Below are 22,001 nucleotides of genomic sequence, written 5' to 3' on the forward strand. Positions count from 1 at the left end.
AGATGTCAACCCATTGTCCAACTGTGAAAAACGTGAATTCCATGCTAGGAGTCATAAGGAAAAAGACTGAAAACAAAACTGCCAATATCAGAATGCTGTTGTGCAAATCTGTGGTATGGCCACCTTTGAAATACTGTGTGTAGTTCTCTCCTCAAGAAGGATATTGTAGAATTAGGGGGAAAGTTCAGAAAGATAAACCAAAATAATCAACGGGAGGGAGCAACCCCATTTGAGGAAAGGTTACAGCATTTGGGGCTTTTTAGTTTAGAAAAGTGAGTAAGCAGGAAGCTGAGATGTATAACATTTGCATGGTGGGGGGAAGTGGGCAGGGAGAAGCTTTTTGTGTGCCTTTTAAAAAATGAAGCAGGTCTGTAGAACTTCAGAGGCAAATCACAAGAATAAATTGTTAAATGTTAAAATGTCTATCTGCTACTACACTGCAGTTCTGAGTTCATTTGCTCTTGAAGACTCTGGTCTACACATTAGGATTACATCATAAAATAGATTCCATTATGTTGTTTACTCCCCAAGTAATTGTTCTAATAATTTTTTACTTCTCTCCTCTTCAGTGAAATGGGTTGGAGTTGGAAAATCAAGGGAATCGATGATCCAGCTCTTTTAAACACACAAAGAACATATGTGCCAAGAAGCAGTTTATTGTACATCTGTTCCTTTCTGTACCCAAACCAAGATGAAGATGCTGTTCTTTCTAGACTATGATTAGACATGCCTTGTACTTGTCATATTCTCAAGTAAATGTATCCAAAAATTAGGAACACAGAATAAGAACAGAAATTTTGGGGAGGGGAATCTTAAGGTCACATTTAAAAAGTGCCAAACCTGCACTTGAATTATTTATTCAACTTGCTACCAGTAGTGAAGTTTATTCCAGATTGCAGAAGGTGTAAGGAGGAGGTTCCAATTACTATGTCAGGAAGCAATAATATGGCAGTGTTCAATGTATGTGGTATTTAAAATTGTGCTGATTATGGAGCACTGCACTTGTGTAAAAGCCAGCACAATTCAGTAATTCTCTTTCAAGCCCAGCAGTCAAAGCGACTACTTATTTTAGAAATAAAAGCTCTTCAGATATAAAGGGAGAAGAGATGCAAAAGAAGTTATGTCATGGGAGGAAGGAAGGCAATAGTTTAAGTCCTTTTTTTGGCAGTGGGTCAAACTGAAAATAGCCAACAGACCTAAGGGATAAAGAGCTTCCCTTGCAATATTTCCCAATAGGCACTCCACATGAAGTCCTTCAGAGATGGTGCTCTCTTGTGCCATTGTGCAGTAGGCACAAGGACAAAGAAACCACAGCAAAGTAAGAAAATGCCCAGGGAAACCAATCTTTGCAACATCCTGAAGTGCATCACTACATGGACAGGGTGTGGCTTCACTACATCCTTCATTTCAGCCGAGTAGATCCCTGGTCTTGGACCCTATGTTGCCAAGCCATAGCATGGATTCCCTTCCACCAACATTACTTGCCACTGTGCTGCTTGATCACCAACAGAATAAACAGGTAGATTTAAAAGAGGATTAGATAGATTAATGGAGGATATCTATCTATCGTCATCTACTAACCCTCATGGCAGTGTTCAGTCTCCACATCTGAATACCAGTTCTAGAGTGGAGAGTGTCTGTTGTACTTGGGTCCTGCTTGTGTGATTCCTGTAGGGACCTGGTTGGCCACTGTAAGAACAGGATGCTGGACTGGATGGGTCACTTGCTTCAGCCAGGGGGCTCTTATGTTCTTAAAACAAGTTAACTAGAGTGGCTCCTCATCAGCCTTTCAAATAATGAGTACAGAATGACAGTGCTTTTTTCTATGGAGCTGTGCTATTATGGACTGTGGAGCTCCAATCCCAGCCAAATAAGCAGTGTGTATGAAGGAGGAATCCTTTTGGTTCATGCAGAATAGCAGTGTGGTTTTTTGATTTATTCTGTGTAGTTATCCATGTGAAGAAGAGGGCCTAGGGCTTGGATCTGTTGCTACTTGCCTCCATTAAAAAAAAAAAAAAGATTAATTGTGCCATTGCAACCACATGTTCCCCATGAATATGAGTGTGTTGTGGGACAATGAAGTGCCAAGCTGGAATGACATAATGGTGAATGTTGGTCTGGATGCACTTTTAAGGTCACTGCTTCCAGTAGCAAAGGATGCGTCAGCCTCTGTCCATCCCTCTGTACCACAGAGGATACTTGCCTTACAAGGTTGTTTGAAGGATTAAAACTAGATATTGCCTGTGAAGTGCCTTGAACCCTAGAAAGGGCTATACAGATCCTAAATATTGTGATTCTGACCTTATTGAGGCCAGAAGGTCTACAATGAACAAGTTTTAAAATAAAGCAGCCAAGGTGTGTTGCAACTGGGTGCTCCTGAATTGTTTTTATTGTGGGGGATTGTGGCCCCTGCCCCTTGCAATACCATTGCCTTGGACAGCTTGGAAATGGAGGTTATAGTTTATTCATAACTAATAGAAACTCAGAAACAGAGAGCACTGCATTGACTCTCACTGCCTTCTGCTTATTAGTTAATGGTTACAATTCAACACTGAACTAAGCACGCCTAAGCCCAGTGAAAACCAATGAGCTTTGGTGGTTTGGACTGTGACCAATGCCTTTCCTGGGATCCAGAGTAGTGTGTGTGTGTGCTTGCACAAAGGTATCTCTTAATTTTTCCTTTTGGTGGCATCCTCTCACGGAGGCTGCTGCCAGGAGAGCTGAAAAACCTTGTGGACAATCTTTTACAACTCTGGATCCTAGTCCTTATCTCTGCCTTAGTTTTGCCAGTTGTAACATGGCAGGTAATACTTACTTACCTACCTCATGTCGACAAAGTAGGTTCTAGCCCGCACTCAATGATACACTTGTTAGTCTTTAAGGTGCCAAGGGGTTCTTTGTGTTTGCTGCAACAGACTGCTCTGGAATAATTTTTGTATGTTTTTATGAGAATGACGGTGGGCCTCACCCTTTTGAGAAGACTAACTTTCTGATTCACAGATTATGTTGACTTAACTTTCAGACTTAAATGTTTTGTTAAATAATTTGTAAAAGCGTTTTTAATTGACAGGAGGACCACTGCCAAGTCAGTTTTCGTTGCTGTCACAAATAGCCCAAGAATTTTTCCCTTAAGCCATGGTGCCTTGGCGTATATGCATTTGGCCTTTTGCCTTGCAGTTATCAAGCTTTGCTCTATAATCACTTAGGAGTGACTGGCTTACTGCACCTTGTGGCTTGCTTCCTGCTTTGTAATTTGAAATGGCATTGTAGTCCATTATCTTTGCCCATTTGACATATTTTTTTTACGCTACTAACAAGATGCATACAGAATTGTAAGAGGAGGAGGGGTCCTTGTAGGCCATCTTGTCCAATCTCCTGATTGCAATAGACTATCCAGAGCTAGTGCATCCTCAATAGACAGAAAGCTGCTGCAATAGAAGAAAACTGCTGCAGTCTTGCAATATAGGATGCTTAAACTCTTTCCAAAGTCTGTGTCAGTTGAGCAGCCTAACCTGGGGCAACGTGAACCACAGTCTACTGGGAAGTGTTCCCGTGCAACATCCAGTGAAATTAATGTGAGCTGTGCAAGAACTTTGCTTTGATAAATCACATTCGCTTCAATGGAGCTGGCATGGAAGAACTCACTAGCACATCATGCCCAATGACATCAGGCTTTTTAGTTTGCACTAAATCACAGTTGACCTTTTGTTCTGTAGCCTTATTCTGTTTTAACTAATCCATGAAGAATGTTATTAAGTTATTTTAATTGCAATCTGTTCTCAGTAAGTAATAGCACTGAATAAAATTCAATTTATTTTTATTTATTAGGGAATCATGTTACAGTCCACAGTGATTCAAACCAGCATAAGAAATGTGTTTCTGTACAATGCATGCTACTCTCTTGATGGTATCCTGTTAAATATTATATTGAACATTCACTTGAAATTTGTTTATAATTAGTTTCACAGGTTACATTTAATATTCATAACCTGAAGCAAATTGGTATGGTTGAATTAATAGGGTTGAGGACAGCATGGCAAGACAGTGAAAATGTCTTAATTGTGCATCACAGCAAGGACTACGGTAAAAAGGTCAGGTTCCATGCATAACACTTTTATGATGCTCTATATCACACTTGCTGATACTAGCTGGGTGCACACAATTCAACAGATGCACTAGAAGTGTTCTCTTGATTTATTTTTGTATATGGTCAATAGGGCTGTACACTTTTATCTTACAGCTCTTTCCTTTGCTTTATAAAGCCTTACAAGAGTAAGAATTTGGTCTCTTGAGTCTTCTTTTGCATTCACAGAAAATCTTGATCAATATTCCACTGCTGTTCATGAGAATCTGTAGCAAATTAGCTAATGTATGTCCAGGGGGCAGTTCTGGTTTTTACATCGACTTGGTTTGTGTGTGTGGTAGAAGAAAGAGGTCAGTGAAGCTCTTTTAACCTGGTCCCAAAAGCTCAGCTGAAACCTCTTTGGGGAAAGGGTTCTACAGCTGGGGCAAATCCACAGCAAAGGCCCTTAATCTCTAAAGGAGATCTTAATGACTGGGCAGGTCCATATTTTTTTACTCAAGTTTCTTAGATCCTGGCCTTCCTCCCATCTTGAGTTCAGGGTAGCTAGTAACCAATAAACAATCATGCAAAACAACACATAATATAAATCACAATATTGTAACACTAACAACTAAGCAGCATAAAATATCAGTAAAACCACACCTGAAAATAGTTTACCCCAGTATACAAATGCCTCGCCAGTATAAAAATATATGTGCTACAGTCTGTAATGTGGAGCAGATAGTCCTTGATCTAATTTACTACCTACTGTTTTTAAAGAAAAAACAGTATCCTGAATTGTACCTTAAACAGATGGGAGATCTTTTAACAGTGGTTAACATTGGTAAAATGTATGTTCCATGTTGCTGGTTTCATTAAATAATCTTAGCGCCAGCCTTTTAGAACCCAAGAGCACATTTGGAAAACTAAGAATGTCATGGGTACCACCTCAAACTGTCTGCCATCAGGTTAGTAGTGATTGGCGTTTGTGGTAGACAGCCAAAATAAGACAGCAGAGGAACAAGATCTAGGAAGACAAAAAATAATGGGAAGGCAGAGCGGCGCAATCCTACAGTCATTAAAGCAGCATATCCGGGGCTTCAGTCCTCAGCTCTCCAAAGTTCCTGCCAGGGTAATTCTGCTCCTGCAAAATAAAGCCATTTAACTCCAAAAACTTCAGGAGCAGCAGGATGCCAGAGAATGTGAAGTGGCTGCCACCTGGCACACCTCCACCGCCCATCATAGGGAATGCTTTGCAGGTGAAGACCAACAACCTGCCTCAATACCTGGTTATGCTGTGCTACCCACACCCCTCACGCTCACCAGGCAATACCCTTTCCAAAAGGAAGGCAAAGTACCAGCCTCAAGTCTCTCCCCCCCCCCCCGGTTTCCTAAGAAATATGCCACTGGGCCCATGTGTTCCCTGCTGAGTTCCCCAAGATACAAGAAAAAAGCCCAACAAAAATTGTGAAATAAATGAAGATTGGGAGGGGCAAGGTGCTCCTCAGATCTGGCAGAGATTCTAGATTTAGCTACTGTGCCTTGCACCAGTTGGCGTTTCTGTAGTTTTCAAAGGCGTACAATTTACTGGCCAGTTACCCCTGCCCTGGTATGTATGTTCAAGAAGGGGTTGCAAATGGAACCTCAATCTAGGTTCTTAATTTGAAAGGAGAGGCAGTTAGAAACCACTCTGTGCCCGTGTGAGCTCACGAGCACACAAAGAGATAAGTGCAGGGGAAGATGGTTTAAGAAAGGAGGAAGCCGCGTTTGGGAATAGTTACTTTCTTGCTGCAACATTTTGAAGAGCAAGCTCCTTGGTGAGGTTCTTCTCAGCTGTGCGCAGCTGCGCCCTTTAATTAATTGAACATCTCACGAAATCAGCAACGCAACAAGCCAAGCCCAATGAAATAGAAATTTTTATTTTATTATTTTATTTTCCATTTTATTAATGAAATAGAAAATTTTATTCCATAAGCATTTATTCAGCGTCTGATCGTAAGAAAAGAGCCTCGGCACCTCCCCCTACGGTGACATCAGGGCTACGGTTCCCCTGCTTAGAGCCCCGCCCACAGACCCGCCCACTGCCCCGCCTACCTGTGCTTCCAACGCCGCTCTGCGTCCTTCCTTATTGGCTGACACGCCCCGTGACGTTGAAGTAGGCGGGGTGCGTGGCGGCGAGATCCGAAAGAAGTTTGTTTTGCGTCGCCGTCGCCGCAGCTGCTATTTTCCCGCGCGGGAGGGCCCAGCCAGCTACATAAAAAGCAAGCGCTTCTCTGCCGGCGTCGTCTTTTGGTTCCGCTGGTCTCCCTCGGCGCGTGGCGTGAGGGGAAGGGGATGCCGAAGCGCTCCTGCCCCTTCGGGGACTCTTCCCCGGTGCAGCTGAAGACCCGCGTGAGGCTGAGGGAGCTGAGCCAGGGCGTCCAGGGCGAGCGCTACCGGCGCGAGGTCTTCGGTGAGGAGGAGGCGGCGGCGGTTGGGCGCGAGGGAGGGTCTCGGAGCCGTGTTCTCGCGAGGACGAAAGTTTGGTTAAGGGCGCCGTTGCTTGACCAGTGTTTCACTCTCGCGAGAACTGAGTTCATTCTCTCGCGAGAACTGAACTCTTCAGCGGGGGGTGGGGGAAGGAGCAGAATAGAGCAAAGCCCCTTTTATTCTGGAAGGGGGAGATTCCTCCGTCTCCACATCTCCCAGCCTTTGCTAAGCACACAGCTCAAGCCTGCCTGGTGTTTGTTTCCTCTGAAGGGAAAACACTCTGCATATGCCCAGGGGCAGTGGTTCTTTCCTGGAGGGCGTTGTTTGAAGAGATTTCCTCCCTCTCCTCCGCACCTCTCAGCCTTTCCCTGCTAAGCGCACAGCCTAACTAAGCATGCCTGGTCTTTCTTTCTGCACATGTCCAGGGATCAGTGGCTTCTCTCTTGAAGCGGAGACCCCCCCCCCCTTGCCCTGCCTCCCAGCATTTCTAAGCATAGAGGTGCTTGACCTCGAACCTGCCTGCTTTTTCTTATGAAAGGAGAGCACTCTGCACGCGCCCAGGAATTAGTGGTAATAATAATAATAAATTTTATTTATACCCCGCCCTCTCCAGCCAAGGCCGGGCTCAGGACGGCTAGCAACCAATAATAAAAACAAGTTGAATGAATACAACTTAAAAACAAGATTAAAATACAACATTAAAACAATTAAAATGCAGCCTCATCACAGGAAGAGAAAGGAAAAAGAGGGGGAGGGAATCAAATTGGCTCCAAGCCAAAGGCCAGGCGGAACAACTCTGTCTTACAGGCCCTGCGGAAAGAAATCCGATCCTGCAGGGCCCTGGTCTCATGAGGCAGAGTGTTCCATCAGGCCGGAGTCAGTGTTGAAAACGCCCTGGCTGTGGTTGAGGCTAATTTTAACTTCCTTAGGGCCCGGGACCTCTAGGGTGTTGCTATTTATGGACCTTAAGGTCCTCCGTGGGGCATACCAGGAGAGGCGGTCCCGTAGGTACAAGGGTCCTAGGCCGTGAAGGGCTTTAAAGGTCAAAACCAGCACCTTGAACCTGACCCTGTACTCCACCGGGAGCCAGTGCAGCTGGAAAAGCACTGGGTGAATATGCTCCCATGGCAGAGACCCCGTGAGGAGCCTCACTGCAGCATTCTGCACCTGCTGGAGTTTCTGGGACAGCTTCAAGGGCAGCCCCGCGTAGAGCGAATTACAGTAGTCAAGCCTGGAGGTGACCGTCGCATGGATCACTGTGGCCAGGTCGGGGCGGGAAAGGTAAGGGACCAACTGCTTGATGCGGCAACTGGTACAGTTCAGCGATTTTTACACTCCAGACTTCTCTTAACTGCCTTCACCTCTTTAGGATAGGAATGGGCATCGTGTGATGAAACACATGGCAGACCAGCTCTGCTGTGTTTTGAGAGGGAGATTCCTGACTGCTACCTTGGTGCTCTGGACTTCTACCCCAAAATCCTCCCTTGGGGGGCGCTAGCGCTTAGGTAATGCTATTGTGCTGCTTGCCTTGCATCTTCTGTGGATGCTGAATCGGGTTCTGTAAACGGGGCCTTTTTACAAGAGGGAAATAGGATTAAAGTACTACTCAGCAAAGGAGCAGAGATATATTTTTTCTCTCTTTAACCTGTCAAGGAAGCACAAGCAGTTGCTGGGGAGGCTAGTTCCCCTTGCTTTGGAAACCACATGCAAATTGAAATGGATAGAAATAAACATTGCCGTAAAGCTGTGGTTGCCGCTCCACTTTGAAGTTAGGCTTGAAAGCAGCACTCTATTTTAACCAATAGAATAAGTTGTGTACTTGATTGCAAGTGTGTGTGTGTGTGTGTGTGTGTGTGTGTGTGTGGTGCCCAAGGTCCCCCCAAAGTTGGTGACTCCTTCTGCAGAGCCACTCTGCATTGCACTTTCCAACTTTAATCCTGGTTACATTCTGCAGTGTGATTTTAAAATTTCCAGCTCCTTGCTAATTACCGTATTTTTCGCCCTATAGGACGCATTTCCCCCCTCCAAAAATGAAGGGGAAATCTGTGTGCGTCCTATGGGGCGAATGCAGGCTTTTGCTGAAGCCTGGAGAGCGAGAGGCTTCAGTGCGTACCGACCCCTCTCGCTCTCCAGGCTTCAGGAAGCTATCCGCAAGCCTTGCAAGCCTGGCGGGAGTTCCCGCCGGGCTCGCAAGGCTTGCGGATAGCAGCCTGTTCTGGGGGCTGGGGTCGGGGGAAGCTCGGGCTTCCCCCGCCCCTGGGGGGGGAAATAATTTTTTTTATTCCCCCCCCCAAAAAAAAAATGAGGTGCGCCCTATGGGCCAGTGCACCCTATAGGGCGAAAAATACTGTAATTTGGTTTTATCTCCATTGTACCTCACTTTCTTTTTATTTGCATGTTTATTCATGCGTCTTTATCTACATCACACATTGGTGTGCTTTTGTGTGTGAAATCACACAGCTTTGCTTTTGTGCACATGAATGCATGGCCACGCATCTGGTGGAAGGTGCATATATCCTCCCACCCTCCCTGTACACAAATATTCTGTCTCTCCCCCTCATTTTCACCCTACGCTGCATTTCCTTTTTTTTTTTTAAATGATATTTCTTGGGAATTTAAAGTTACAGAAAAGAGAGAAGGAAAAGCAAAGAAAAAAGAGATTAAACAATACAAATCAATAAAAAGAAAATAAAAAGTACCAAACATACAATACACCAAAATCAAAAACAAAAAAATAAATTTAAAAACACATCCAATATTCCCATACCCTTTTCTTCATTAACTTGTTTCCTCGACCTCCTCACACCTCCCTTTTTTGTATTCTAATTATTAATTATCTCAGCAAATCCTTTCCATCTTTCACTGTATTCTGTCCTTTAATTGCCTTATTTTTTTTTAGCCTTATCTTACCATAAAAAACCCTAGAACTTAAAAACTTATTTATACATAACTCCTCATAACATTTATACTAAAGCCTAATAGTTTCATTCCAAGATTTTCCTAACAGTCGTTAATTTTGCAATATTTCTCTAAATAAATTTTTAAACTTTCTGCCAATCTTCATCCACCGTCTCTTCTTCCTGGTCTCGGGTTCTGCCAGTCCTCTCTATCTGTTCCATCTAGTACATCAACCTGGTGATCTTATGTCCGAGGCTCTTAACTCTTTTCCATGTCCCTTCTGCAGATGATCTTCATAATTGTACCTGCACTTTACTTTGTCTTCTGCTGGTCTTGTTCTTAATTTCCTTCCTTTGTCTCTGAGGAGTAGATCTCGGGGGAACAACCTAAGAGTGTCTTTATCCCTTCTTGGCCGGTCAGCCTGTTCTCCATAGTTAGCACTAAAATCCAAAAAATATTCCAAAACATACTTCAATGCCCCTCCAAAGTTGAGTGCCTCGACCACTCCAATCTCCTCCTGGCCCAAAACCAAATCCCAAAGGTCAGAGCATCCCTGCATAGGAGGATCTGACCAACTTGCCATCTCCAGTCCCGACAGGACTCCGTCTCTCCAAGTCTGCCTCACTCCAGATTCAGTCCTCAGAAACACCAGCTTATGCTCCTGCAGGGCCGCATCTCTTTCAACTTGTATTACTTGAGGTTCAACAACAACCTCCTCCTTTGTCTTCTCCGCAACTTGCCCTGTTAGGGCAGATTCCTGGGTCAGTTGTTGAGCAGGTTCTATATCAGTGGTCACTGTTTGACCAAAATTATCAGTTGCAGTAGTCATCAATTACAGGTAGGTAGCCGTGTTGGTCTGCCATAGTCAAAATAAAAAAATTCCTTCCAGTAGCACCTTAAAGACCAACTAAGTTAGTTCTTGATATGAGCTTTCGTGTGCATGCACACTTCTTCAGATACACTGATAGTCATCAAATCCATCTTCACATGAGGCTGCTCCAACAAAGCACTTGTCCTGCACAAAGCAGACACTAAGGTTTCCTGTGTCAACATTCTTATCCAAGGTCAGAGCCTGTTTCTCACGCTCTCTAATCTCTACAGCTGTAGAGTTCTGCAGGTCCACTCCAACAACAGTTCAAAAGCTCCCTCTAGAGGAAACAATTTCTATTTGTATCCATCCTTTTACAAGCAGATCCAGCAACAAAATTGCTTTCGTTTTTCAAATCTTTGTTCCTTTTTAGTGCAAAAGGAAACATTGGAGTCAATGTTTCTCTTATTTAACTATCTGTCAACATGCGTTATTATTCAGTCAATGAACTTTCCCCAAACGTCTATCTTTGACAGCCCGTTCCCAGGTTCAAGACGATAGAAATTTATCTTTCTTTACTCCCTCTCCTGCAGGCTTGAACAATTTAAGATTTCCCCCTCTTCTCCTGCTTCCAAGGGGGGGGGGTGTTGTAGTTTAAACCTATGGAAATTTAGTCCTTTACAGATGACTTTCCAGACTTTAGCTTACGATGTCTTTGCTTCAAACTGTTTACAAAAGCGGAAGACAGACTTCCTGTTTAGACCTTCCCGCTCCAGTGCCAAATTACGAAGTTTAGTAATCCAATTTTCCGTTCTACTCACGGGTACTTGTTTAGAGTCCAATTGTCCACAGGAAAAAAGTCAGCGCTCTCCGACAACAGCAATGCAGCTTCACTTCGTGAAAAGAGCAATCGATTTGAAGCACCGCGCCGCTCACCCCACGTCGCTCCAGATCCCCGTAGCTGGGTTTCCCCGCAAGTAGGGGAGGCGCTAAAGGTGCCAGCCGAATCCCAGGTCCACAGGCTTCTCCCGCCTGTGGTTTTTGATGGGTCTCCGCCTCGCCGTGGCGGTCCAGACCCTGATTTTCATGGAGCGGGTTCCTCCAGATCAGAGGAAGCCCACCATTGCCGGTGGCGCTAACCCGGAAGTCCCCTACACTGCATTTCCTATGCCCTAATTTTGCCACAGTGTTCTTTGTGCCACAACTAACACAGCTGCAGGGATCTGTGCAACATAAAAACCTTTAAATGTCAAAGCTGGTATATCTATTACACGTTTAAATCTAAGAATGCAGTGCATGTTGGGAAATCAGGTTATTATTATTGTATAAACTGTTGCTTGGACATTAGAAGACCCTTGGCTTTAACTAACAACTGGTGGTTGTAAGAGTTTGTGTTATAATGAGTTGATAAAATACAAAGTGCAGATGAGTTGCATATGTTTGTTTTTGTTCCTGTGTGAGAGGAATCTGGGGTCAGTGCTTTATCCTGTGAGTAATGAGCAGTGACTGAAATGTGGGCTGGTGCTCTCATAATGGGGGATTGAATTCTGATGGGGATACGGTATTGGGAAAGTAGGGTCTGTTCCTTGGGTTGTTGCCATCTGGGCAAGTTGTGAGCTACTTCACATTCTCGGAACCTAGCAAGGGATCTGTAGGTAGCATAAAGAAGCAGCCTTCCTTTCCTCCTATGATGTGATCATAGAATTTTAAAGTTAGAAGGGACCACAAGGGTCATTTAGTCCTATCCCCTGCAATGCAGGACACTTTTGCCCCGTGTTGGGCTTGAACTTATGTCCCTGCAAGTGCTCCAATTGGAGAACACTTTGCCTAATAATAATAATAATAATAATAATAATAATAATAATAAATTTTTATTTATACCCCGGCCAGAGCTGTGCTCAGAGCGTCTAGCACCAATAAAATTTCAGTAAAAACATAATAAGAAAAAAGAAAATGAACAATTTAAAATACAGGTTAAAATGCAATTCAAAATGCAGCCTCATTTTAAAAGTCAAAATCATAAAGGGGAGGGAAACATAAGGGTCAGACTGAGTCCAAACCAAAGGCCAGGCGGAACAGCTCTATCTTGCAGGCCCTGCGGAAAGATGTCAAGTCCCACAGGGCCCTAGTCTCTTGTGACAGAGCATTCCACCAAGTTGGGGCCAGTACTGAAAAGGCCCTGGCCCTAGTTAAGACCAACCTTAACCACCTTGTGACTTGGGACCGGAAAAATGTTGTCATTTGTGGACCTTAAGGTCCTCTGCGGGGCATACCAGGAGAGGTACCCCCGTAGGTCCTAGGCCGCATAGAGCTTTAAAGGTCAAAACCAAAGGTGTCATGGGCTTTGAAGACACTCAAACTCAGGAAGAAAGGGAGAAATGTGCTAAGAGGAAGGCATGCTTGGCAAACGCTTACCATGCTCAACTCCTGCCCGGAAACCTATCTCCCCACTGTGGAAGAATGTGTGGATCCAGAATTGACCTCCACAGTCACTTACGGACTCACTGCTAAAACCCTGCTTTGGAAGACAATCTTACTTGGCTGTGAGTGGTCGCCAAAGAAGAAGAATGCAGGACACTTTTGCCTAATGTTGGGCTCAAACCTACGACCCTGAGATCAAGAGTCTCAATGCTCTCCTGACAGAACTAAAAACTTGCTGAATTGCTTTGGGGGGGGGGGGCGATGGAAACATTTAAGAAATTTGGGAGAAGATCCTTACTGCTGGTAGTTATTATTTGCTTGGATTGTCATCACTCATGACTGTGATATCTAAGAACATGCCAGGTTCTGGATTCAGTCCTTGGTGTCTGCAACTCCCAGTCAGCATAAACTTTGCTGAACTAGATGGGCTCCTCTGACTCTGCAAGGCAGCTTTCTTCTTTGCTTTCCTCTGAAATGGAAGCCCTTTTCTGGGTAGGAGAGCATGTCATAATCTGATACAGCAGACTTCTTTCTTTCTTGGGGAAGGTGATATTCAGTGGAGTGGGAAACCAGTTCGAGATAGTTTTCCGTTACCATTCCCACCTTGTCCTTTTTTGCAGAGAAAACGAAACAGCTTCTCTTCAGGGGTGCCCAGGCATACATGGATAACACATGGAACGGCAGCACGGTGGGAGCAGAGTCTCCACAGCTGCATGCAGGCAGACCAGAAGCTTGCTCTCGGCTTAGTTGCAGCGGACAAATGTTAATTGGGCAGGATGGAAAACTTCTACAGCCCTGTGCAAGAGAAACAGGTAAGTAAATTTAGCCGGCTGTCAAGTACCTGTGCAGCGGATTCTTTTTCTGTTCACTTTTCTTCTATTGGGTTGCAATGTTAAGTTTGGTGTAACTGTGATATGCATGTATAGAGCAATTGACTTGCTCCAGTTGGGCTTCTCTGAAGGGAGGAACTGTAAGCCTTGATATTTGTGTGGCGTAGGGAGCAAACAGAGACTCACAGGGCATATTCAGGTGGTCTGCAGCATTTCTGTGAAGAACAGCAGGCACAATTCCTCCCTTCAGAGCAGCTGAATAGGATTCCGTATGCACCATCTAGTTTAGATTTTGGCATCGCAGAGCCTTGGACTTGATGATCCTCAGGGTCCCTTACAACTCTACAATTCTACGTAGATGGCTTGAAGATTGCGATCTGCTTTCTGAAATGGGTGCTTTTTCTGACACTTGATGCTGAAATCTGTTCTAACATAGAATCTGTACATTTCTACACAGCTCTACCGGAATGCGTTTCCACGGCCTGCTCCTCGTGCGTAAGAACAGTTGACGTCAAAGAAACTTGCTCTCAGTGCGATCGGCACATATGCCAGAACTGCAGCAGACTCTGCAGCTGTTGCCATGTAGTTGCTTGCTCCTTGTGTTCTGTTACAGAGTAAGTGTCCGTGCGGACTAGGCATGAGTTAAAACTTCCTTCAGTTGGTTTGGGACACACTGCATGCTGAATGTAGCAAACTGGTTGGTAATAGCATTCCTTGCAAAATTGGTTTGGAGTGGGACATATGCCAAAAGCTGTAAGGAAGCATTGGCCCATTGTGTCATAAATGCAGTGGCCTTTGAACCTTGGATTGTAATTTGAACCTAGGTAATTAAGAAAATTGAGGAGAGGGAAAGGCAGTCTGGCTTAGCAGAACTCCCTGCAAATATTGGCATCAGAAATTTTCTCATGCCCTGGAGCAAGGCTGGAGAACCACTTCCAACCACCAGCGAGCCAAGTCCCCAGCCCTTGCAGGCTATTTTAACAGTGTGGCAAATCAAACTTGCGAGCAAAGGCACAGGCCGTTGCAAGCACTGACAACCAGCTGATTAGCACTGTGTGCGAAATCCACTTCTGCCAGGCAGCAAGCCTTTACCTGGCCCACAGGTAAAGGGCAAGAGACGGGCTTGGCTTTGGCATCAACAGCCTTGTGGGCCGAATAGGGAGGCTTCCCAGCCTGGGCTGCTTTGGGAGGAAAAGAATACACATAAATAAGCTCCCCTGCAGCCAACATGAAATTGAACCATGAGTAAGCATGAATGAGTTTGAATGATTTCCCCCCACCTCCAAATACCCACACACTATCTGTTCCTGCTGCTGCTGATCTCCCTGGAACTAAGCAGGGGAGGAGTGAAGCAGGCTTATGATGTTCCTATGAGTATCCACATACTTTGTTTAGCCATGCCTAGCCATTGTATGGCTTAGCATTGCATGAGAACTGTGCCATTGTTTAATTTGTTGCAGTTCACAGTTACACCTGCCCATCTACATCTCTTAAAGCAGTTTCCCACTGTAGCTAAATACATCCTGCGTGTACAGGTTATTCTGGTGTGGGCCTTGATTTAATCCAGCAAGGCGATTGGTTTTTTGGCTTCCCCTACAGCTTAATTTATTCAGCCTCACGCCTTCCTTGCATGTGGTAGAGGTGGAGCCGGCATTCTCTTCCTAAACTGTACAGAACACAAAGGTGCACTGAATTGCCTGTTACCTTCTTTCTTCTAGGTCCAATGATGTTGGCGAGCGAATACTTTGCAATGGCTGCTCCATGTTTGAGGACTAAAATGCTTGAAATGACAGTACTACGTTTGAAGGACATAGTTATCTCCAGGAACTTGTTTGTTTAAACAGCCGGACAATTCCCGCCCCACCCTCCGTCTTGCTACTGTGACATTGGGGTGCTGCTTTATAAATAGTGTATATTTCTATAACTGTAATTTTAATAGAATAAACTTTTTATATTATCTCTTGTGGAGGGTGCACTTGGCTAGCCTGGCTGGCATCTGTTCTGATAAGGCAGAAGAGTTTTATTCAATTCCTTAGAAAAGCAACGTAATAGAAGGCTGAAACTCGAGGGAGAGCTCATTCTTCAGATGCTAAGTCTGGTTCGATCCGTGACTTCTTTAGATAGGGCTGAAACAAATGGACAACTGTTGCCAGACAGCGTAGACAAAAGTGAACTACAGGGGCCAGTAATCTGACTGAATAAAGCATCTTCCCATGGCCCTAAACTTTGATGTGGTCCGAATTTGATTCAAACTATTCACTGTAAAAGCTCCTTTTTCAGTGGCTTGGATCATTTAAGCATCTTGTGTTTGCAGCATCCAATACTACTGCTAAACAGACCGTCCAGATTCAGTTTGTCTCTACTCCCCAGTTCTTAAGTAACACTTTGTTAGCAGTAAAAAAATGAGCCATCTAAATGTTTTAGATATTGTCAGGGCCTCAGGAACAGAGGCAAAGGGGAGAGAGGAAATGGAGAGCGAAGGGGAAGAATCGGAGAGCAGCGTAGGGGGATATAGCGGTGACCCGAGAGATTCCATGAGCCTCTCCAGTGAATCAGAGGATTCCCAGAAGGAGGCGCCGATGGTTAGAGCAAGGGGGGCCAGCGGGGACTCCCAAAGCAGCAGCTGGAGATCAGGACCAGCTTCCCCACCAGAGCGTAGTGGGGGGGGAAGGGTCCCAGGTGTCAGAGCCAGCGTCCCCCCCAGCAGGGAGAGAATATGAATCGAGACTGACCACACCTCCATCGGAGAGTGGGGGAATGGAGGGGAGGTCAAGTCCAGCTAGCCTCCCCGAAGGGGGAAACAGTGACCAGAGCAGTGTAACGGTCCGGAGGAAGGTTGGTGGCTGGGCGCGCGCACCAAGTTCAAATGTACAGGCGCGCAGGACAGCAGAAAGCCCGGAGTGGGAACCAGGTCCTAAAGCCCGCCGGAGGCAGGGAGAAGAGTCAGGGGACTCAGCGTCAGAGGAGTCTAGGAAGGGCGAAGCCCCAGCGGACAAGAGGACCCAGAGGAGGAAAGAGCGGAAGAAGAGGTGGGGCAAGGCTAGGATCTTAAGCTGGTGTCAGCGGGGAGGGGACTCAGACGGAGCTTCGGCGGTCTAGAGTTCCAGCACGCTGCTGATGTGAAAGACAAACAACTTCAATAAAGACTTTTGTATATAACAACGAAGTGGCGTTGGTCCTTTGTGAGCTGGGACTTAGGGCAGCTCTGACAGATATATTTTTATAAACCCACTCATATGACTTATTTTAACTCTCTTCCTTCCAAGTAGGAGTGTTTGGGTATGCATGAAAAGCTGAAAACCCTGCTCACATAACCTTCAAAGAGACTTAACCACAAACTTGTAGCCTCTCCTGATACTACACTAAGTGGTCACGAGTCATATCATAAATGATGCCAAGTGGTTGTTCATGACACCGGTTGCATTAAATAGGGAACAGGTAAGTAGGAACGTTTAGGTACTTTTTAACTTTTAAAGATCAGTTTCACATTGGACACCCATCAGGAAAAAGCCGAGACAGAAAATGCTGAGGGAGAGCAAGTTATAGCAGGCGGCATCATTTTGGGATTGGTTAATTATCAGAGAAGCTTTATTTCAAGCTAGAGCGGCCACATTTATGTCCAAGTAGTAAAAATCCACTTTTGTAAAGCAGGTTTTGGATCTGAAAGCTTGCTGTGTGTGTGTGTGTGTGTGTGTGTGTGTGTGTGTGTGTGTTTAAAAAAACCCTATATGCTGCTTTCAGCCAGATTTTATTGCACAAGTGAACCCTTTGTAGCAGCTTTTTCTTTGGAGAGACCTTTTTCTCAAGCTTCGGCCCCGTTTCCCCTGACCAGCTTTCCCCCTTCCCACCCTCCTCCTTTCACACTCTCTCGCTTGAGCTCAGCAGCATGGCTTCTTGCACATCTCTGTACCAAGTCTGATGAGTCTCCTGGTCGTGGGGTCTTTGTGACAAAAGACCTGCTGCTAATGAGATGCTCCTTAAACACTTCCCATTTTGTATTTGCTGGAAGCGAAGTTCTCATTATGGTCGAGCTCTCGCCTCTCCCCCCAGACTTTGATGGCAGGTATATATATATATTACGTATAATGTAAAATCAAACACACACCTCGGTCTGCTCCTTTTTCTACTGTAGCTCCTTGGCAACAGCTTGTGTGCCCCCACCTTCTTATAGCAGGCTGATAATTCAGCCTTTAGCAAGGCTCTCCCAAATCCATTGCACAGCAGTCAGGGAGAAAAAGGTGCATCTAGTTTTGCTCTTTCAAAAGTCTGCATCGTTCCACCAAAGGCAAGGCCCGAGCTAACTTGTTAAAGCACATTTTATTGAAGTATTTTGAGGGAAACTTTCATATCATAAGTAAAAATACTAGAGTTGAATGTTGTAAAAAACAAACATAAAAGAACACACAAAATGATGGGATTTCATGTAGAGGGAAAACAGGGTACATTCCCTTTCAAATTAAAAAAAAAAGGTGTTAAGGAACTGCAGTATATTCAATCAACTTTTTTGCACAGATAAGAGAACAGAAACAAAAGCATATCTAAAAAGAACATAAAGCCACAACTGAATAAACTGATTCGCGGCACAAGCGAGCATTCAGAAATCCTGGCCCGTGTCAAAAGGCAAAGAGACAATTTAGTTACAAACGTCCGGCAGATTCAAAATGAGGCGGCTTCTGTGAAAATGCAAAACAAAGTGATAATAAAGGGCAGGCCATGGGGGAAGAAAGAGCTCGCTTTTCGAACATGTGGAAGTTTCATCCAATTTTTCTTTTTTTACACCCATCTGCAACTGCAAAAGGCAGAGCTTCCTCCTCACCAGGGATGGGGAACTTGCAGGCGCATGGATGTTGTTGGATCGCAATGCTCATCGGCCCCTGAGAGCGAGCACAGCAGTGCTCCAAAGGGCCACACATTCCCCACCCCTAGATCCAAGTGCTGGTGTCGCCACTGAGCTTTCCTCCCCACCCCCCTAAAAATAATCATTAAAAATGTACACTGAAGTGAGTGACGGAACACATGGATGTAGTAATATCAACGTGCGTTTCACGTTCCCATTTTTAGAACTGCCTTTTATAAATATACGAACAAAGCTATGGCTTCGGTGCCTGAAATTTGACTTGTCAACTCGTTTGGCAAGATGTTTCGTCGCTTAAGAATATTGTGCGGTTGCTGTCGGCACCCCCCCCCCTTTTTCCTTTTGTCATTTAATATACAGGCATGCCTGCCCACCCCTCTCTCTCTGCTGGTCAATTCTGCAACTAAGAAGTGTTTGGGTTTTGGGTTTTTTTCCCAGTTGAAGTTGGTAAAACTGGCTCGTTTCTCCAAGGCACAACTAGTAGGAAACTGGGATGAGAATATAGTCTGGGAAGATGAGTGCAGAAAGATCCTTGTACGACTTCTGCTGGTGTCAACGTGGCCCATGGCAAGAGAAAATGTCCGTGGATATCTGCTGGTATTCAGCAAGATTAAACCTAGATAAATACACTCAGATGGAATAATTAAAACTCGCTGCCTTTAGTAGACTACCTCCCAGTGCACTGCAAAATGTAAAGTTCCATACAGCTCCATTTGATATGTAACTGTGTACTGTCTTTTAAGAAGGCGTGGTAGCATAACTATTGGTTCTGATTTTACCTCATTGAGGCCATTAGTGCCATTCCTATTATTAGTATCTTAACTTTGCTGACATTTTTTTTGTTTCGTTTCTGTCCAAATAGCGGCTGAACCTATTGTTATTGCCAGAGTTTGTTCCGGCTATTTTTGCATTGTTGCTTGTATTGCACTACCTAAATCTGTCTCTCATCCTAAATATATCTAATTATTCAGAGTGCAGGTTCACTACTTACATAATGAAATGGTATGCAATAAATTAAAAAAAAGAGGTTTTCTCAAATGGTCACTGCTGCTGCTAGGTTGAAAACCTTAAACTTCTTCTTTTTTTAACTTTTTAATAAAGTTTTCCACAAAAAAACCCCAAAACCAAATAATAATGGAAAATCTGAAACTGCTAGAAAGAAAACAGTTTTGGTGCATATTCTTAAAAACCAAAAAAGGTCATTTTTCAGAAGAAAAAGCCTTTTTCTTACATTTTTAATTGCGCTCTATGAGTGGATCCTTTGTCTTCCTTCCTCAAAATTGCTTCAGAGATTCCGATTCAAAAATGCATCAGGATTGTTTTAAATACACAACCTGTGAGGCTTCCTACAAATTCAACTAAACTGTAGTACAAACATAGTTTGCAAATCATGTATCGTAGAGAGATCTCTAGTGTCCGTCGAAATTATAAGGTCCCCAAAATGCAGTCTGATTGGTTCCTGTGAATGGATAAATGAAACACTAAGCCGTTCCGCTGGCCGAGTAAGAGAACTGAGGGAAGTGCGGTCGTCGCTCGCTATCGACATAATCCATATTGTCATCTGGAAGCAGAAAGAAAGCATTCTATTAACCTGTTGAGATACCAATGCGTGCAATGCTTTACGAGCAAGGCTTTAAAGACTTCAGGCTTGTTGGTCTACTTTGTTTTGGTTACCCAAGACCTACTAACCAGAGCTAGATGCAAAAAGATATGTTGTGTTTCAATTAAAGAACAGCGTGCCTCTGAGCATATTCTGAGCTGGGAATCATTAAACTAAACTGAGCTCACAGTCCTTTCACACAGGAGTTAGATCCAGGTTAGGGGCTTTATGCAGAAAAGTCCCAGGTCCAATCTGTGCCATTCACAGGAGACACCCCTTGCCTGAAACCTGAGAGAGATGCTGTCATTCAGTGTACACAACACTGAGGAAGATGGACCAATGTTTTGACTTGGTCCAAGGCAGCTTCCTATGTTCCTAACCTTTCTTTACCTTAGCAGCCTAATAGAGTTGCAAAAAGGAGTTTTGTGGTTGCAATTGTTACGATTCAGAAACACTTGTCCGTCTACTTCAAACCTCCCAGTGATCTCCAAGTAGCTCTTGTTCTATCTTTTGTCCACTCCTAGTTTCCTGGGTAACTTCAGAACGCACACACTGTGGCTCCCTGTCTCAAGAAGCTAAGTCTACACAGGTTGTCTAGCCAACGAAGGGGGAAGAGAGAGGCAAGTATAATGGAAGGAATGGGGAACTGGTGACCCTCACAGGGCACTTCCATCATCCATGGCTCTTGGCCATGCTGGCTGGAGCAGATGGGAGTTGGGAACAGGGAGGTGAAGCCAAATGAAGTTTAAAGAAGGAAGCCTGAAGAACAACTTTCAACCAGCCCAGCATTCCTGTTTGGACTTCAAAAACCAGAGGTTCAAACATGAGCTGGTTGAAAAACCTTTATTTTTGTAGGGGATTTCCATGCAATATCCTTCCTGAATCAGGAACAGGTTTGCATGGGATCCTGCTCAGCTAAGGAGTTGGGGGTTAAATCATGGCTGACTTGGTTGGGGAGAGGTGTGCATCATTTACTACAGATAACCAGATTTAAGTCTTTGCTTTCTGGGAGATACTGACTGAATCCCTGTCAGTGCAGGCAATCCTTTCATTAAGACAAACCTGGTGATATAGAGTGATGTAAGTCTTTATAATGACAACCGCAGCAGTTTTTACCTTGATCAGGAGGGGTGATAGTGATCATCTGTGCTGTGAATTCTTCATCAAAGTAGCGCGTGTCCGTTTCAGATGTCACCTGCGGTTTAAATGGTGGTATGAGCTGGAAGAAAGGAAGAGAAACAAAAGCATCAAAATTTACCACCCTACCATCGGCGGGGGTGTGTGTGTGTGTGTGTGGTTTCGCTCCTTTAAAAATGGCTAACTGCTGATTTCACTTAGCATAATGTAGTTCTGGCACCTGATCTGGCTTTTCACCCACTTTCTAAATGATTGCCTGGTCTACTGGACTTGAGAGAATGGGTGGGTCGTTTAGAGCTCAAGACCCCACAGAGCAGACAAACAGACCTTAAGCGTGATGCTGACCCATTTAAATACGTCTATGCTGTTTTAACTTTTTTGTTTTGTTTTAATTCACAATCCGAAGCGATGGGAAACAAGGTGATGATGCACACGATTTAGCCAAGTGATTATACTGTCAGTTTTAGAAAACAGCGGAACTAGTTTATACATAACCACCTGCTCACATGACACTGCTGTGTCCCAGCGCAGGCCATACGGGTCCATTTATAACATAATGCTAAGCCAAGAGTAGCCAATGTGGTGCCTTCCAGACTACAACTCCCATCATCCCTGACCACTGGCCATGTTGGCAGGGGCTGATGGGACTTGGAGTCAAACAACATTGTTTCTCACCAGTGGTAGTCCCGCCTACGGCTAGTGGGGGCTGGCAGGGATGGAGAACCTGTGGGCCTCCAACATTGCTGGGCTGCAACCCCCATCCTCTCTTGAGCACTAGCCATGCTGGCTGGGGCTGATGGGAGTTGCAGTTCAGCGACATCCGGAGGGCCCCCGGTCAGCCACTCCAGGATCAAAACAGTATTGGCATCAGATGGGGGGAAAGAAGCCTATGCAGAAGAAGATAAAGCTGAACCACCACT

General features: G+C 44.7%; 3 protein-coding genes and 1 long non-coding RNA gene across 5 annotated transcripts in view; 2 read left to right on the forward strand and 2 right to left on the reverse strand.

Annotated features, from left to right (window-relative positions):
• The window catches only part of ADSS1 (adenylosuccinate synthase 1), a 28,160-nt gene extending 23,881 nt beyond the window's left edge, over positions 1–4,279 (forward strand). The window contains exon 13 of the mRNA XM_081193332.1: positions 570–4,279. Within this exon, the coding sequence (XP_081049458.1) occupies positions 570–622 (53 nt within the window). The 3' untranslated portion in view covers positions 623–4,279. The remainder of the gene's footprint in view (positions 1–569) is intronic.
• LOC308587656 lies at positions 2,011–6,282 on the reverse strand. Its single transcript, XR_014008509.1, has 2 exons — positions 6,158–6,282; positions 2,011–5,207 (listed from the first exon to the last, which is right to left on the reverse strand). It is a non-coding gene; the product is annotated as an uncharacterized lncRNA (long non-coding RNA).
• SIVA1 (SIVA1 apoptosis inducing factor) lies at positions 6,240–15,713 on the forward strand. Its single transcript, XM_081194727.1, has 4 exons — positions 6,240–6,515; positions 13,280–13,471; positions 13,947–14,103; positions 15,208–15,713. The coding sequence occupies exons 1-4, from the start codon at positions 6,398–6,400 to the stop codon at positions 15,263–15,265; spliced, it is 525 nt and encodes a 174-aa protein (XP_081050853.1). The 5' UTR covers positions 6,240–6,397; the 3' UTR covers positions 15,266–15,713.
• Positions 15,714–17,787: 2,074 nt separating this feature from the next.
• AKT1 (AKT serine/threonine kinase 1) overlaps positions 17,788–22,001 on the reverse strand; it is a 120,859-nt gene continuing 116,645 nt past the window's right edge. For both annotated transcript variants that reach the window (XM_081193198.1, XM_081193197.1), the window contains exons 13-14: positions 21,061–21,163; positions 17,788–19,905 (exon numbers count right to left, since the gene is read on the reverse strand). In XM_081193198.1, coding sequence (XP_081049324.1) covers positions 19,826–19,905; positions 21,061–21,163 — 183 coding nt within the window. In that variant the 3' untranslated portion in view covers positions 17,788–19,825. The remainder of the gene's footprint in view (positions 19,906–21,060; positions 21,164–22,001) is intronic.

This window comes from Podarcis bocagei (genome assembly GCF_964188305.1).
Source record: "Podarcis bocagei genome assembly, chromosome: 1".
Classification (NCBI taxonomy): Eukaryota; Metazoa; Chordata; class Lepidosauria; order Squamata; family Lacertidae; genus Podarcis; species Podarcis bocagei.

Excerpts from the sequence above, each read along its gene's own strand:
- SIVA1 (XM_081194727.1), top strand. The coding sequence starts at position 6,398 with ATGCCGAAGCGCTCCTGCCCCTTCGGGGACTCTTCCCCGGTGCAGCTG. Across the intron at positions 6,516-13,279 it reads CTACCGGCGCGAGGTCTTCG|AGAAAACGAAACAGCTTCTC; the intron begins GTGAGGAGGAGG and ends CCTTTTTTGCAG. Across the intron at positions 14,104-15,207 it reads TCCTTGTGTTCTGTTACAGA|GTCCAATGATGTTGGCGAGC; the intron begins GTAAGTGTCCGT and ends TCTTTCTTCTAG.